The sequence below is a fragment of the Neophocaena asiaeorientalis genome, unplaced genomic scaffold, assembly GCF_003031525.2.
Source record: "Neophocaena asiaeorientalis asiaeorientalis breed wild unplaced genomic scaffold, Neophocaena_asiaeorientalis_V1.1 scaffold30, whole genome shotgun sequence".
NCBI classification, from domain to species: Eukaryota; Metazoa; Chordata; class Mammalia; order Artiodactyla; family Phocoenidae; genus Neophocaena; species Neophocaena asiaeorientalis.
The window spans coordinates 15,308,897-15,325,866 of NW_020174923.1; the positions used below are offsets into that span (position 1 = coordinate 15,308,897).

General features: G+C 44.4%; 1 protein-coding gene across 1 annotated transcript in view; it reads left to right on the top strand.

Moving 5' to 3' along the window:
- Positions 1-15,029: 15,029 nt before the first annotated feature.
- MARCHF10 (membrane associated ring-CH-type finger 10) overlaps positions 15,030-16,970 on the top strand; it is a 78,901-nt gene continuing 76,960 nt past the window's right edge. The window contains exon 1 of the mRNA XM_024761131.1: positions 15,030-15,119. Coding sequence (XP_024616899.1) covers positions 15,030-15,119 — 90 coding nt within the window. The remainder of the gene's footprint in view (positions 15,120-16,970) is intronic.

The following is a 16,970-nucleotide window of genomic DNA, read 5'->3' on the forward strand; positions in this document are numbered from 1 at the left end:
TAAAATCCAACCCTAGATCTCGCAACCTCACCAGCCTTCCCTCTCAACAGTTTTCCAGCCATACTGGCTTCTTTTCAGCTCCTCGAATCCCCTGAGCTCTCTCTCACCTCGACTTTCCCAACGTTGTTTGCCCCACCTGTCCCTCTTCTCCACCCTCCGAGAGCTGGCTCCTCTCCATCCTTTGGGTCTCACCAGAGAGGCCATCTTTGACCACTTTCTCTAAATAGGTTCCCACCCTCCCCATGGCCACCCCCAATATTCTCTGTCACTGCACCCTATTCGTGTCCTGGTGCTAATTACCATTGTCAGCATGTATTTACTGATTTGTCTGCATGTAAACTGTGCTTGACACCTACCACTCAAAGATTTGTTAAGTGAACAGACAGAATGTTCTAGATTTATTTGTTTAGGGCGCACAGCTTGGAACAGTGGCAGCAGTCCCAAGTAATCCACCTTCAGTGTCCCCTCCTCCTCCCCGCTGAGCCTCACCTAGTACCCACCTAAGTCTTGAAGCCATTCCCACTGCCTGCGGAAACTCTGAGAGGGCTTCCCCCCACCCAGCCCTCGCTAGAGGGAAGGGAAGCATCTGTCCTTGGTGGGAGAGGCAATGAGAGGCCACAAAGGGTTAAAGAAATAAATTAGTTAGCCGTGAATCTGATGCTACTTCCATATAATTAGAAAAACAGAAAGTGAATCATACAAGAAAGAGTCCTGGGACTCCCTGGTGGTCCAGTTGTTAGGACTCGGCGCTTTCATTGCTGTGGCCCCAGGTTCAAATCCCTGGTTGGGGAACTAAGATCCTGCAAGCCCCGCAGCATGGCCATAAATAAATTAATTAATTAATTTTTAAAAAGTAGTCCTGAAGAGAAGAGTGTGCAGGCATTAGAAATATTCTATGTCAGGGACTTCCCTGGTGGTCCAGTAATTAAGACTCCGCGCTCCCAATGCAGGGGGCCCGGGTTCGATCCCTGGTCAAGGAACTAGATCCCGCATGACACAACTAAGAGCCTGCATGCCGCAACTAAAGAGCCTGCATGCCGCCTGCCACAACTAAGACACGGCACAGCCAAAATAAATAAATATTAAAAAAAAAAAAAAAGAAATATTCTGTGTCAGGGTTGAATGCTCCTCTGTGTGGCATGGTCATCTGATGGATCGCTACTCCATCCCTGTGATTACAGAGGACACTTCACAGAGAAAAACCTCCATGGCTGCCAGGATCAGGAAACAGATGATTAGAAAGGAGCTCCCCCCGCCCCTCGCTGCCCCTGCTCCTCTAGCAAGCTGCCTTCGGGTTGTTGCTCTGCGATCTCTCTCACTCGCTCGGCATTTTTATCCAAACAAAACATCACCAAGTAACATCCATTTCATGAAGGTCCACAAGTTGCTCAGCGCCCTGTTGATGAGAAGGATTTTTGTTGTTGTTGTATTTGGCCTGAATATTCATCTGTCCAGAAGCGTGTTTAATAATCACATGAGATCCCTGATGTAGCTTTTCTGAAGCCCGAGTCTTGTTCAGAGCTTGGTGATCGGTCCACAAATTAAACTCTTGGCCAAACATATATGGCTTGAGTTTATCCAAAGTCCAAACAAATCAGATATCCCTTCTGGACAGAAGTCAAGTTCTTTCCTTTGGTAATAATTTCTCAGAAATTCAGAAAAGCAGTATGTTTTATGTTCTCAAAGTTCTTATAATCACATCCAATCCTGTATCAGCTGCATCAGTTGCCATAATGAAGGGTTTCAAAAAGTCTGAAGCTTCCAAACTGGATAAAGAAATCACAGCCTGTTTGAACTCTTGAGAAATATCCCAGCAAACTTTAATGAGTTTGCTCTCTCTTTGTAAAACAGCACAACAGACTGGCTACAATTCCAAATGAGGAAAATTCTGAGGGATCCCCCAAAGGACATGCTGTTTTAAACTTAATTGTAGAGAGTTTGCCAATCTCTAGTAGAGTCTACTTTATTCTACAAGAGAATCATATCTCAACTATTTGACCTATGAAAGCCCAACAGGCATTATGGCTGCAAGCCCCAAATTGGACACACCCTCACGATTAGGTATGAGGTCACAAAATGTCACTCCCTGAAATTCAGGATAAAAAAAAAATATCAATCTAAAATTAACCACCATGATATTAGCATTTTAAAAAAATAACAAGCTTTTGGAGATGTTTTATAAATTCATGGGGTGATGTACCTTGATGTATCCTCAGACTTCAACAAGGAGAATTAAATCTACATAATACAAATAATCATGATAGCTACCATTTGCTGAAGAAGCTATCACGTGGCAGGTTCAAGGCCAGAAACTTTGCACTTGCTATTTCATTAATCCTCACGCCAAGCTGGTGAGGAGGCTCTGACTGTTCCCATTGTAACAGTGAGGATCTCAGGGTGTGAAGAGGGATAAAAGCTGTTCACTAGCATACAGCAAGGGCCATCGATGAGATTCAAACCCAGGGCTTCTCAACTCCAAACTATGCTGTCAATGGTGTAAGTGGAAGAGAAATGGTCCCATAAAGTTGAGTAAAAAGGCAGTTAACTGAAACAAAGATGAGGTCAAAAAAAAAAAAAAAAATCTAAAGCTTTGAGGTGAATAGTCCAAATCAGTTATCTGGACTGAAACAGCTCTGGAGGGAAGGAAGGTTATTCCTTAAAGCCTCCTCGGCCTGCTAGATATATCACTCAAGAACACTCAATCCCCTTTGATTTAATTCAATACTCACCGAACCTTCAGATCTTTAATTTGATCTCCCAGGGATGCCTTTCCACCAGGAGGAAGTACCTTTTGTGGAGGAAGTACCTTGTGCATATGACCAGGGCTGCCAGCTTTAGTCTCTGGGATAAAGCATCAGCTTGGTCAGGTGGAGGACATTTAGTCTCTGCTGAGTGGAATTACTGGGAATCAGTTCCTATAAAGATCAGCGCTGAATTAACTAAAATGGCATTTCCGATCTTAAAAGACCAAGGACCCAATCCTGGGTCTTCAGTGACTTCCATCAAAATGTATACATAGCCTAGAGGGTTCACCTTGAAACAGCCTACTAGGCTCTCTAGCCACCTTAATTACATCAACAAAGGAGCACTTTTAATGAGTGACGTTGAGATGATCACGTTGCATACCCACAGTCTGGCCAAATTATCTCTATGGGGTGAATGCAGAATGTCACAACAGCCCATGCCATATTCAATAAGCCGTTAGCTAGTTTTAAAAATTAATCAGATGAAACAGACTTATGGTTACCAAGGGGGATAGGAGGGCTGTGGGGGAGAGAGATATTAGGAGTTTGGGATTAACATATACACACTACTGAATATAAAACAGGTAAACAACAAGGACCTACTGTATAGCACAGGGAACTATACTCAATATCTTGTAATAACCTAAAATGGAAAAGAACCTGAAAAAGAATATATATATTATATATGAATATATTTTATATAAATAAATATATATATATATATATATAAAACGGAATCACTTTGTTGTACCCTTGAAACTAATACAACATTGTAAATTTACTAAACTTTGATAAAAAATTTTTTTTTAATTAATCAGATGAATCCCCTACCCAGAGGGGTTCTGGAGGAGAATCCATGAAGCTTTAAAGAACTACGTGCCCACAGTCCCCTTCTCAGGAAAGCCACTCCTAGAGATTCTATCTGTAAACAATCTGCCATGGCACATAGCTTGTGCATTGAATGAAGGCAACGTCACCTCATTGGCCTCAGCTGATGAGAACAGAAGCCTGTTAGTCACAGTGAGGCCCAGGTAAAAAAACGACCATGTTGTTTCTGACGGAGCCCATCTCCTTCTGGGGCCACTTGGCCTGAAGCTCTATGCCCATCAGGGGAGCTCCTGATTGGATAATGACAAAGCGACCTAGTTAGACTCTCTCTTAGGAAGAGGAAATACTCAGTGGACAAAGAGAGCATGGGTTGTTCCAGATCAAGTGAGTAGCTGGGCCAGGTCTCATGAGGTGCCTAGCACTTGGGAGGCTTAGAAAGCATAGCTACCCCTCTGCACAGCTTACTCTTTGCAATGAGTTCAACATTGCCCTCAAAAATGTGATTTCCAGGGCTTCCCTGGTGGCACAGTGGTTAAGAATCCTCCTGCCAATGCAGGGGACACGGGTTCGAGCCCTGGTCCAGGAAGATCCCACATGCTGTGGAGCAACTAAGCCTGTGCGCCACAACTACTGAGCCTGCTCCCTAGAGCCTGCAAGCTACAACTACTGAGCCCATGCACCTAGAGCCCATGCTCTGCAACAAGAGAAGCCACAGCAGTGAGAAGCCCGCGCACCGCAACAAAGAGTAACCCCAGCTCACTGCAACTAGAGAAAGCGCGCGTGCAGCAACGAAGGCCCAATGCAGCCAAAAATAAAAATAAATTTTAAAAGTGTGATTTCCAAAACCTAATACAGAGTCTACTTCTGAAATTTTATACTTGAAGTTGCCCTTTGCAGAACTCTTAGATTAAACTGAAAATTTTCTTGACACTTATTTGCAAACACCAAATATCTGTCATTAGAATCTATTATCTACTTAAGTTGGTTTTTTTTCCTTAATTTATTTATCACCTATTAGGGACACCATGCAAAGAGCAACAAAGAGTAGGATCCTTTCCCCAACCAGGAATTGTGTTTCTTCCTCACTTTAATATTTTACTTTCTTGGCATTTTGCTCTTTAAAGCTAGAATGAATCTTATTGGTAATTTACATGCCAAGCTCAAGTTTACTCACTATACACTGAACCAGGAGTTGCTCAGTAAATTTTTACAGGCTGACCTCTGGCACTCTCACCCTCTTTCAAGGGCACCATGGTACTTTTCATAGAACTTAATTTTCAGAAACACTTGAAATGTAGAAGAGTTTAAAACTGAGACATGAAGTGATGTCTCCAAACTTTGTTATTTAAAAATCTTAAAAAATATATGATTGACACACATACGCATTAAATAAAATCTTAAAATATGCCTCAGAAAGTAAGGCTACTGATTACTGAGTGCTTCCTGTACACCAAGTATGATGGTAAGTGCTTCACTTGTCCTGTCTCATTGAATCCCCACAGCAACCTTTTGAGGTAGAAACTATTATTTTATATAGATGTTGAAGTAGAAGGAGAAAAATCTGGGTCCAATATGTACCAAGATGTTTTTCTTACTAGGTAGGTAACATCAGGGATTTGGGAATGGGAAGCCCTGCTTTTTAATATATATATAAATTTATTTATTTTTGGCTGTGTTGGGTCTTCATTGCTGCGTGCGGCGTTCCCTAGTTGCGGCGAGCAGGGGCTACTCTTTGTTGCGGTGCGCGGGCTTCTCATTGCGATGGCTTCTCTTGTTGCGGAGCATGGGCTCTAGGCGCACGGGCTTCAGTAGTAGTGGCACGTGGGCTCAGTAGTTGTGGCTCACAGACTCTAGAGCGCAGGCTCAGTGGTTGTGGTGCATGGTCTTAGTTGCTCTGTAGCATGTGGGATCTTCCCGGACCAGGGCTCGAACCCATGTCCCCTGCACTGGAAGGTGGATTCTTAACCACTGCACCACCAGGGAAGTCTAGAAGCCCTGCTTTTGAGCCCTGGTCTTCCACTTACCATGTGTCCTAGGGCAGGTCACTTCTCTTCGACTATCTCACCTGCCTTTCAACTTCCTTCACTGTTAATCATTAATTGTTATAATTATTTTTATTTGAGGGGGGCCTAGCTCCAACAGAACAAACTCTCTACCTACCATTTCACTATTATAGTTTCAATGCAGTGTGTCTTAAAGATTTTGCGTTTTTAAGCATTTCCTTTTGAAAAGCACAAACCATGGGGAGAGGTCTTAGGTTAGTACCTACCAGTTAATGCTTCAGTTATCAGTTGATGCTTTAATAAGGATTACTTGATAGCTAGCTGAGAACAAGAACAGAATGTGGGTTGGGCTACTGGAGATGGAAAGGTACTAGGGGTTACGGAAGGACTAATAAAGGTTGGACGACAAAATGCCCAAAACAAAGACTTCACCGAAGTACGTTTGCTCTGGGCTCTGCCTGGCTCAGGATATGCCTTAGAAGTTGATATAAAGTCAGGGAGTAATACTCAGTGTGTAATAGAGTCTCATCTGGCTGAAGTATGATTGAAGAAGTGCTGAATGAGGAAAACCAAGAATGTGAGCCCTGGGGAAGGGATTTCACTCCCCAGGGAGTAAGGAGTTTTGAGAGCTTCATAACATGGGGCCAATGACATTGGATCTATGCCGATTATGGAACAGGGAAAATGGTGGCGATAGGGTGTGGAAGACAGGGGCCCAGGGTGTGGATAGGAGGCCCTTCTGATAATCCACTTAAAAGGTCATGCAGCCTAAAACTAGAGTGGTGGTGATAAGAATAGAAAGAAGGGTGTGATGCTGCAGGAGACATGGACGTCAGCTGGGTTTGTGGGTTGCTGAGAAGACACCCAAACCACAGACACCTGGGGATTCTGGGCACTGATGAAAGGTCCAAGAATTTCTATTCTCCTTTTTCCCTATTCTCTACCCAGTCAAAAATGCCCTAACTTGACACCAGTTGGCAAGTTATCAAGTGCCTAAATGTGCACAATAGATGAAAGAGAGTCATCTTTGCCTGTGAAAACCACAGACAGAAATAAACCTGGCAGAGGGTGTGTCTAGCACAGGTTCCAGTGCCTTCTTTCTAAACCTGTGGGCACTAGTCTAAGCTTCTAAGAACCTCCTACCTTGGGAAAGGCAGCCAAGATTACTGATAACCAAGATATAACTGGGTTCCTGTCTCGTTTCTGCCACTGATGGGGTGCCTCCCTTAATTATTTATTTCTTCCTTTTAATGTTGGATCAGATATTTCAGAGATCCCCTGCACAGCTCAAACTGCAGGGCTGCACTCTTTCCCTCCTCTATCCGTGTATTGCCTTTAATACTATTTTATTCAGTTAAAAATACTTTCCCCTCACGTTTTCTAATCTCATTTTTTGTAAATCACAGCACTGAGTCGGGGCAGGAGTGAAGGCCTCCATATCTGGGCTTTGGACTGGGCTTTGGACTTCAAGACAAAGCCATTCCGCCTCCTCCTGCTCGCCGCCATCACCGCTTTGCCTTCCCGACCGCATCCCGACTAGTTCCCAAGGCAACCGGCGCAGCGCCCACGTCCGGTTTCGGGACCGCCTGGCCGCAGCCCAACCCCGCCCCCACGGCCGCGCTCCCCGCACCCAGCTCCCGCGCGAGGGAGGAGGACCGGGTTGCCAAGGAAACGGGAGGACGCCAGGCAGCCGCCCCCACCGCCTCCGCCCCTAGAAAGCCCGGCCGCCGCTAAAAGCTGCCTCGGGGGAGGAGGAGGAAGAGGGGCCGGTAGAGGGAAGGGAGAAGAGCGAGGAGAAGGAAAAGGAGCACAGGGACGGCCCCCGCACGATTGATGGGCTGCTCCTCCGCCCTGGACCAGTCCGCCTGCCCCGCCCCTCGGCCCCTTTAGCCCCTCGCAGGGGGAAAAGACTGACCCGAAAGGTAACGGCCCGGCTCGGCCCGGCCCTCCCCAACCCTGCCCCCGCCTGATCCTCCGAGAAAGTCGGGGCAGTAGCGGGGGGACCACCTCTCCTTGCGACTTCTACGATTCTGGAGGGAAATCGGGCCTGAAGCCTGGCAGCCTGGCCGCTCCCTCCTTCCGGCTGACCAGAGCCTCCGTATTTTTCTGCCTCAAAGAGACAGGTTTGGGGGGCTCTATGATCATTTATTTGCACCCTGGCAGCGGCCCCTCACGTACATAACTTCCCCGCAGACTACCCTTTTCTGCAGGTCCAGGAGAGGTATACGGATCACGGCCTTTCCAGCTCCTGAGTGCGAAATTATTGATATTGTTGAGAGCATCGAATTGCTTGTCCAGCCTGTGACATCCCGGCCCAGTCCCAAAGTTAACGAATTACACGTTGAGTCTCTCTTCTGGACTTGATGGTCAGTGTATGCCCGCCCAGCTCTTTCACGGTTACACAATAAAATGAAGAGTCACCGCCAAAGAGCTTTTCTCATAAGCCCTTTATAGCACAGCACCTCCCACCCCGCCCCCTGATTTCCTAAGCAAATTGGATGGAACCAATCTACCATCTACCCCGTCTTTTTCTTTGGTCACAGTATTCTCTGAGGAGTGCAGTGTTAGGAAGATTGAGCCCAAATCACTCATCTTTGTTGCTTATAACTCAAAATATTTTTATAAGTTAAGATTTAAAAACCCTTTAGACTTTATGTTTTGTTCAGATTTTCAAAGTTCTAAGATTTTTGAAAGCTAAACAAATTCTGTAATCTTTGTCATTACGTATTAATTAATTAATATTAATTGTGTAAAAGGATGAATAAGGTCTCCTGCAATGCTTCTTCCCAGCACCCAGTTATGGAAAGGGGGGTAATTTATAAACCTGATGGTCAAGTATAAATATAGCCATTTAGATTTTGGTTCAAAGGAACCCTCAGCCGAAAGAGGGGCTTACATTTACATTTTTCTTTATAACTGAACCAACAAAATATTCACTTTAACGACATTTCTAACATGAGAACACGGTAAGAAAACAGTGAAATCGCTTGATTGTTAATAAAATGAACTCCCTTCCAATCAATTCGTTTGACAAACGTAGCCATAGAACAGAAAGACAGCGCATATGATTGTTTTTTAGAGAACTGAAATACACTCTGCCATCAGATTTTGTTCTCCTTAGGGAAATTCGGTTTGAATTCATGGGAAGTGTACACTAGAGAGGAAGACATATGTCACAAAGTTCTTAGAATATTCCGCCCTAGAATTTTGAGGCCAAGATGAATCATGCTCACTTTTAGCAAAGCAGGACTTCCTTTCCCACATGCCTCCTCCTGCCTTCTCCTCTCCTGCCCCCTCTCCCTCATTTAACATGGCTTCTTACGTAGATTTCTAAAACACAAAATCGGCACATTATCGCCAGAGACTTAAAACAGAAGCGTGCATAACCATGAGTGGATAGTAAATTGAAAAGCAGTTCAAAGGTGAGAAACGGAAGAGAATGCTATTTTAGAAACATGCGCCCTGCCCACGTTTTATTATCACTCTCCTCCCCTCCACCTGTCTGTATTTGCTAAGAAAACAAATTTTTTTTTGGCTTCAAATGGCCATCTGGTTGAGGAAGGCCACAAAGCTGAGATCCACGAATTAAGCATGATCTCATGTGGATTTATTTCCATAGAGTTATTTCCGTTTCTTGTTCCTCCTGGTCCGTTTTTAAACCTGAAGTATAGTATGAAGTTCAAGTGACACTTGAGAATGTTTGCCTAAACTGTGGTGATCTACCTACTATGTCCTTGATCTGTCTCTAATAATCTGTTTCCTCGGGGCCTGGAGTATTTGTTTAATCCCACAAAGCACTGACGTGCTTAAGAGATTAAATGTGGCACCATGATGCTTCTAAATATTCATTTTACAGTAGAGTACAATAATAGAGAGTTTATGGGAGGGCAAAGAGACTTTTGCAGGCAATTTTAAAGTCCTTTATTTGTTCGGTGATTGTGAAGTCAGAGGTAACCTAGCAAGGAGTAATTCAATAGTGTTATTTCCTACCTATTTAGACAAAGTGACTTCATGCCTCTTGATTTAGAAGCCTCCTTAAAATTACACTACATTAAAGCCAGGATAGATTAGCTGGCTTTTCTATGTTAATTTTGTAACCAAAATGTGTCATCCAAGTGGACTCTGGGATGTGCTCCCTTAGTGACCATTAACATATTTTCATTACGAATCCTTATGTACTCTGCCTGATTAATATTCAGACAGGTTTTTCTTTCCAACAGTAGCAGCAGGGGTCCATCTTTCTGCCGGTTTTAACACCATCGTTTTCTGAAAAGCGTTAGCAGCAGGGGTCCATCTTTCTGCCGGTTTTAACACCATCGTTTTCTGAAAAGCGTGGGAACATAACTTTATTCTATGCAGGTACAAATTCACATGAAAAGTTAAAAGTGGTCTTTTAAAGTAGAGTTCCATAAATGACTATTAAAATGCTCAGAGACAAAATTTAGATTTTGTGTGTCATCTGTGGATCTACCTATCAGAATGTAGTTTTAGATTCTGACTCACAAAGACCAACCTTCTATAATTGAGAGAAAATATTCCCCAAGGGACCAGAACAAGTTCTTAGATGATACTGCTTGGGGCTCATGATAAACCTTTTAAGAGTTCATAGTGACCAGACCAGACATTGGGCCACCGTGAGTCAGGGGCAACCTGATTCTGCCGATATCTGCACAAACGGAAAACAAAAACAAACACAAACCGGAAAAGGGAAAGAAAGCTATAGAATGTAGTCACTTGAGGTCAGGGATGTTGTCTGTCTTATCCTGCTGTTTCCCCAGAACCTAGAGCAGCACCTCTCACGTGGCTGTCATTAAAAAGTATGTGTAGGAAAGAAGAACCAAGCTGGAGAGATCACGCTTCCTGATTTCAAACTTACATTACAGACCTACAGTAATCAAAACAGTATGATATTGGAAGAAAAACAGACACACAGATGACTGCAACAGAATAGAGAATCCGAAATAAACCTATGCATATATGGTCAATTAATTTATGACAAAGGAATCAAGAATATACAATGGGGAAAAGATAGCCTCTTCAATAAATGGTGTTGGGAAAACTGGACAGCCACATGTAAAAGAATGAAACTGGACCCCTATCTTACACTGTACACAAAAATCAACTCAAAATGGATTAAAGACTTAAACATAAGAGATAAAACCATAAAACTCCTGGAAGAACACTTAGGTAGTAAGTTCTTTGATATTGGTCCTGGCAATGATTTTTTAAATGTGACATCAAAAGCAAAGGCAACAAAAGCAAAAATCAACAAGTAGAACTACATCAAACTAAAAAGCTTCTGCACAGCAAAGAAAGCCATCAACAAAATGAAAAAGCAACCCACAGAATGGGAGAAAATATTTGCAAATCATATATCTAATAAGGGGTTAATATACAAAATATATAAAGAACTCAATAGTAAACAAACAACTCAATTTAAAAAATGGGCGGAAGATCTGGACAGACTTTTTCCCAAAGAAGATACATAGGTGGCCAACAGGTACATGAAAACGTGTTCAACATCACTAATCATCAGGGAAATGCAAATCAAAACCACGGTGAGCTATCACCTCACACTTACTCGAATGGCTTTTATCAAAACGATAAGAAATAACAAGTGATGGCGAGGTTGTGGAGAAAAGGAAACCCTTGTGCACTGTTGGTGGGAATGTAAATTGGTGCAGCCATTTCGGAAAACAGTATGGAGTTTCTTCCAAAAAATTAAAAATAGAATTACATGTGATACAGCAGTTTCACTCCAGGGTATTTACCCAAAGGAAATGAAAACATTCACTAACTCAAAAAGATATATGCACCCCTATATTCACTGCAGCATTATTTACAATAGCCAAGACATGGAAGCAACTGATGAACGTATAAAGAAAACGTGGTGTGTATCTATAGTGGAATATTATTCATCTATTAAAAAAAGAAGGAAATCTTGGCATTTGTGACAACATGATAGAACTTGAGGGCTATGTGAAATAAGTCAGAGAAAGACAAAATACCATATGATCTCACTCATATGTGGAATCTAACAAAACACCGAACTCATAGATACAGAGAACATAAAGAGAACATACAGAGAACATAAAGAGAACATACAGAGAACAGATTGGTGGCTGCCAGAGGCATGGAGTAGGAAGTGGGTGAAATGGCTGAAGGAAGCTAAAAATTACAAACTTCTAGTTATAAAATAAATAAGTACCGAGGATGTAATGTACATCATGGTAACTATAGTCAATAATAATGTATATGTCAAAATTGTTAAGAGAATAGATCTTAAAAGTTCTCATCACAAGAAGAAAAAAATTGTAATTATGTGGCTGACGGATGTTAACTAGACATACTGTGGTGATCCTTTTGCAATACATGCAAATATCGTTGTACACTTGTAACTGATATATTGTTATATGTCAGTTATATCTCAGTAAAAAAAATATGTAGAAATAGGACTTCCCTGGTGGCGCAGTGGTTGAGAGTCCACCTGCCGATGCAAGGGACACGGGTTCGTGCCCCGGTCCGGGAAGATCCCACGTGCCGCGGAGCGGCTGGGCCCGTGAGCCATGGCCGCTGAGCCTGCGCATCTGGAGCCTGTGCTCCGCAACGGGAGAGGACACGGCAGTGAGAGGCCCGCGTACCACAAAAAAAAAAAAAAAAAAAAAAATGTAGAAATAAATGAAAGAGCTTCACTGGACAATAAGCAGGAATAGCGTGGGACCTTTGATGACCTTATAGATGAGGTCTAGTAGACTCACTATGAACGGTGCCATTTACTAACTCAATGTTTTGGTCATAAATTTAGACAACACCAGTCAGAGACAAACTTCTTGAAAGCATCGTTTCCACGTCCTTACCTCCCATTTACGCAACTCAATGCAATCTATCTTCAGCCCTGTCATGCCACTAAATGCTCTCACCAAGGTTACTAATAATATTCCCCTCCTTGAAGCTTGCACTTGGCAGCATCTATGAAACTGCACCCACCTGATTCTCAGTTTTCCTCCTGCCTCTCTGGCTTCTTTCCAGAGCTCCTCTTCCGCTACCTACCTGTCCTTAAGATCCAGTGGTCCTCAGAATTTTGTCCTGGGTCATCCTCCTTTCTTCAATAGCCATCCTGCCTTCAATTTCAGTTGTGACCAAAATGCCAGCAACGCCCAATTCTTTTCTTCTCTAATCAGCTCCAGAGCCCTACGTCTAACTGCTTACTTAACATCTCCATTTGCTGTCCCCCAGCCCCTTCAAAGTTCACACTACCTTCTCACAAACTTGCTCGTCCCTGCGAGTTTTCTGAAGGGAATGTTGGCATCGACCAGCCAGCTGCCCAAGCCGGTAACCTGGGCCTCCATCTCCCATCTCATTCGTATTGTCAACAATTCCTGATGATTCCCTGCCCTGAGTATCCCTTGATTCCATCATGATTAGAGCGTGGGCACTGGCATGAGACTCTCTGGGTTCAAACCCCAACACTTGCACCTACCAGTTCTGTAACCTTAGGCAAGTTACTTAATCCCTTTGTGCCTCAGGTTCCTCATCTGCAAAACAGAGATATAATTCTTCTTTTTTTATTTTATTTTAAAAATTTTTGGCTGTGTTGGGTCTTCCTTGCTGTGCGCAGGCCTTCTCTAGTTGCGGCGAGCGGGGCTACTCCTCGTTGTGGTGCGCGGGCTTCTCATTGCAGTGGCTTCTCTTGTTGCGGAGCGCGGGCTCTAGGTGCACGGGCTCCAGTAGTTATGGCACACAGGCTTCAGTAGTTGTGGCTCACAGGATCTAGAAAGCAGGCTCAGTAGTTGTGGTATGCGGGCTTAGCTGCTCTGCGGCATGTGGGATCTTCCTGGACCGGGGCTCGAACCGGTGTCCCCTGCATTGGCAGGCGGATTCTTAACCACTGCACCACCAGGGAAGTCCCTAGAGATATAATTCTTGCCTCAGTGTGGCTGTGAAGATTGCTTGAGCTAATATGTGTAAATGTTTAGACCAGTACATAGCACTTCCAGAGGCTCAATACCTCCCCCTCCCTCCCTCCAGTGTTGAGACCCAAGTCTGGGCACCACCTTATCGGGATTAGTCTAACATATCCCCAGTGGCCCATCCACTTCCCTTCATCCTCCGCCGCCCCCGCGCTCCATCCAGTCTCTATACTACAGCTGGAGGGACCTCTTTTTTTTTTGGCCACGCCCTGCAGCTTGTGGGATCTTAGTTCCCCGACCAGGGACTGAACCCGGGCCCTTGGCAGTGAGAACCTGGAGTCCTAATCACTGGACCGCCAGGGAATTCCCTGGAGGGACCTTTAAACATGTAAATCTAATCATGTCCTCCCCCGATTGGAACCTGCCAGTGGCTTTACATGACTCTTTGAATCACGACCTCCAAGGCCCCTCATGAGCCAGCCCCTGCCTATCCTACAGCCCTTCTGTTACTGTTCTCTCCTCTCTCTGCTCCAGCCGTACCAGCCCCTGAAGCCCTGAAGCCTCTGTACCTGCTGTCCTTTCTGTCCCAGATCCTCTCTGTTCCACTTCTGGCCCAGCTCACTCCTTAGCAAACCCAGTGTCATTTCCTAAGGAAAACCTTGCCTCCCCCTCCCCCAATGACACTTTCTCAGAGAACCCCATATTTCTGCTCCATCGCACTTATCACCATCAGGGTCCACTTGTCAATGTTCAAAGACTTGGGATTTGAACCCAGAGAGTCTCACGCTAGTACCCATGCTCTGATCATGATGGATTCCAGGGATACTCAGGGGAGAAAATCATCAGGACTTGGTTTTTATATGGATGGGGCAGGAGAAGGAAGTGTGAAGAAAACTGCCCAGGTTACTGGCCGGGCAGCCGGCTGGTTGATGCCAACATTTCCTTCAGAAAACTTGGAAGGAGGAGCAAGTATGTGAGAAAGTCATGTGGAGTCTGAAGGGGTTGGGGGACAGCAACATTCATTGCCGTTCTTCCAGGCTAGATGGTAGCAACACAAAGGCCGGGGCCATGTCATCTTGCCGACTGCCGTACCCCAGAGCCCAGCAGAGTGTCTGAGTTGGAATAGGGGTGTGATCATTTGTTGAGTCAATGAATTTAAGTCACCAGGGGCTCAGAGCTTTGATCATTGCTGAGTTAGCTAGGTTCTTGGGTTTTCTCTTCTGTCGTGTGGTAGAACTGCTTCTGAATCAGGTGTCTGCCAGTCTAACTCCCTATGACTAACCAGAACAGGCTCACTGAAGCCAGCCCATGAAAGTGGCTGCATTACTTATGTCTGGAACAAGACGGCCGTAAAGGCATCGACACCCATACAAAGAGTCCTTTCAGTCTGAAAGGAGCATCTGTGCCTTTCCAACAATGGATATTAGATTAATAAGAGAATAAAAGCAATTATACTAAGAGAAATCCAAATATGGCAAAGCAACAAAGGATGATATCACAGCACATTTATTTATCTTTTATATGCAGGTCACGGATGAAGAATCATGTTGCACGAAGCAAAGGACAGGCAGAAGTTCGTCAGTGATGTTCAATATCTGCGGGACATGCAGCATAAGGCGGGCCCAGAATATCAGGTAATGGCAGGAAGTGGGAGTATCTTCTACTTTCACTTACGGTATTCGGAGAGAACTCAGGCTACAGTATCAGTATATGATAAGCAGTGATAGCTTTCTAAAATCCAAAACCCACACTGACTAGCTGTGTGACCTTGAAAAGCTACTTTACCTCTCTGAGTCTCAGTTTCCTCATCTGTACAATGGGGATAATAGTCTCCACCTGATAATATCGTCATGGAAATAACATTTTTCAACTAGTTAGCACAGAGCTTGGCACACAAACGTTATTAACCAATGACATGGGGCTTAACCTGGATAAACCAGCCACCAAGAAAAAAGACATTAAGGAGTTAACCGGGTTACCCTACCATTTATAAAATAACACGCCCTTCCTGTTGTCCTCCGGCCAGAAGAAAGGTGGTTAGCGCATTCTACAATAAGCTAACTCTTCGTCACCCTAGCTACAGTGTTTACAGGCAAAACCAAAACAGACAGGGAGCCTGAGGAGTCATGATGTAATTACCCAGAGCTGGCATAGGACAAACTTGCCAGGCTGGGTTGTGGGATTCTGGGAGCAGTTAGAAAGTGTCACTCAGCCCGCTGGCCGGAGGTCAGCCCTCGCCAATCAAGGAGGCAGGTCCTCAGCCTCAACTGAGGATCGAAAAGCGCTCCTTCCCTAAGGAAAATACAGGCCTGCCGTCATCAGGTTTTCCTCCTTCTTAGCAATCTCAAATATAACTGAACCTCCCGGGGCACCAAGGAAACCAGAGCGATCTCAGTAACCTGATTTCACCTGTGTAGCACAGCTTAGCTCTGAGCCTGGAAATGGAGCCAGCAACTTCCTCCTACACTTGCCAGTCCACCTCCAAGGCTGTAAAGTTGAGGGAGTCTCTACAAACTAAATAAGAACGTAAACATCTAAACGGGTCACACTGGGGGACCCTCTCCTCTCCACAAAGATGCCTCTGCCACACAGCCCAGGTTTGGAAATACTTGTCTGAAATTGTCTCTAGAACAGGCACGTAAGAAAATCAATCTTATTATTTGATGGTCTCTGCTGAAGAAAACCGCACAACTGCATGGCTTGGAGCCACTGCAGCTTTATTTTCTAACTTCATCTGGGCTTTCAACACTGTCCTTGTTAATAAGGACACTTTCAACACCGTCCTTATAAGTAATAATATTTATTAAATGCCTACTATGTCCTGAACAAAGTCCCTGCTCTCCCGGAGTTCTTATTCTAGGATTGAGAAACAAACTACACACACAAAGTAAAGTAAATATGTAAGACAATATAATGTATATGATAAATATAATGAGGCCTATAAAAGCAGAGGCAGTAGGGCTGGGGAAGCCTCTTTGACGAAGTAGCATTTGGTCGTGGAGGTAAATGATGGGAAAGCGCCTACCAGAGCGTCCCGAGCAGAAAGAAAGCAAGCGCAGGGGCCCTGAGGCGGGAACTAACTTGGAGCGCTGGAGGAAACAAACGAAGGCCAGAGCGGCTGGAACACCAAGGGAGAATGCGGACGAGGTGGCTAGGACCAGATGGTGTGGAGTCTCTCAGGACAAAGCTTGGTATTTGGAGTTCATTCTTAGCCCAGTGAGAGTTACTGAATGATTTTAAGCAGGGCAGTGGTATCACCTGCTTTACCTTTTTTTTTTTTTTTTTTTTTTTAAGATCACTGTGGCTGCTGTGTGGGTAAACAACTGAAAGGGGCAAGAGAAGCAGCAGAAAAACTTGTAAGGAACCTGATAGAAATTTAGGAGAGACCAGCGTGGTGGGAGCAGGGGTGGCGAGAAGTAGCCCGAACCAGGATATAGAAGCAGCGCAGACATCTTGCTGATGGACGGGGAGGCGGAGTGAGGGAA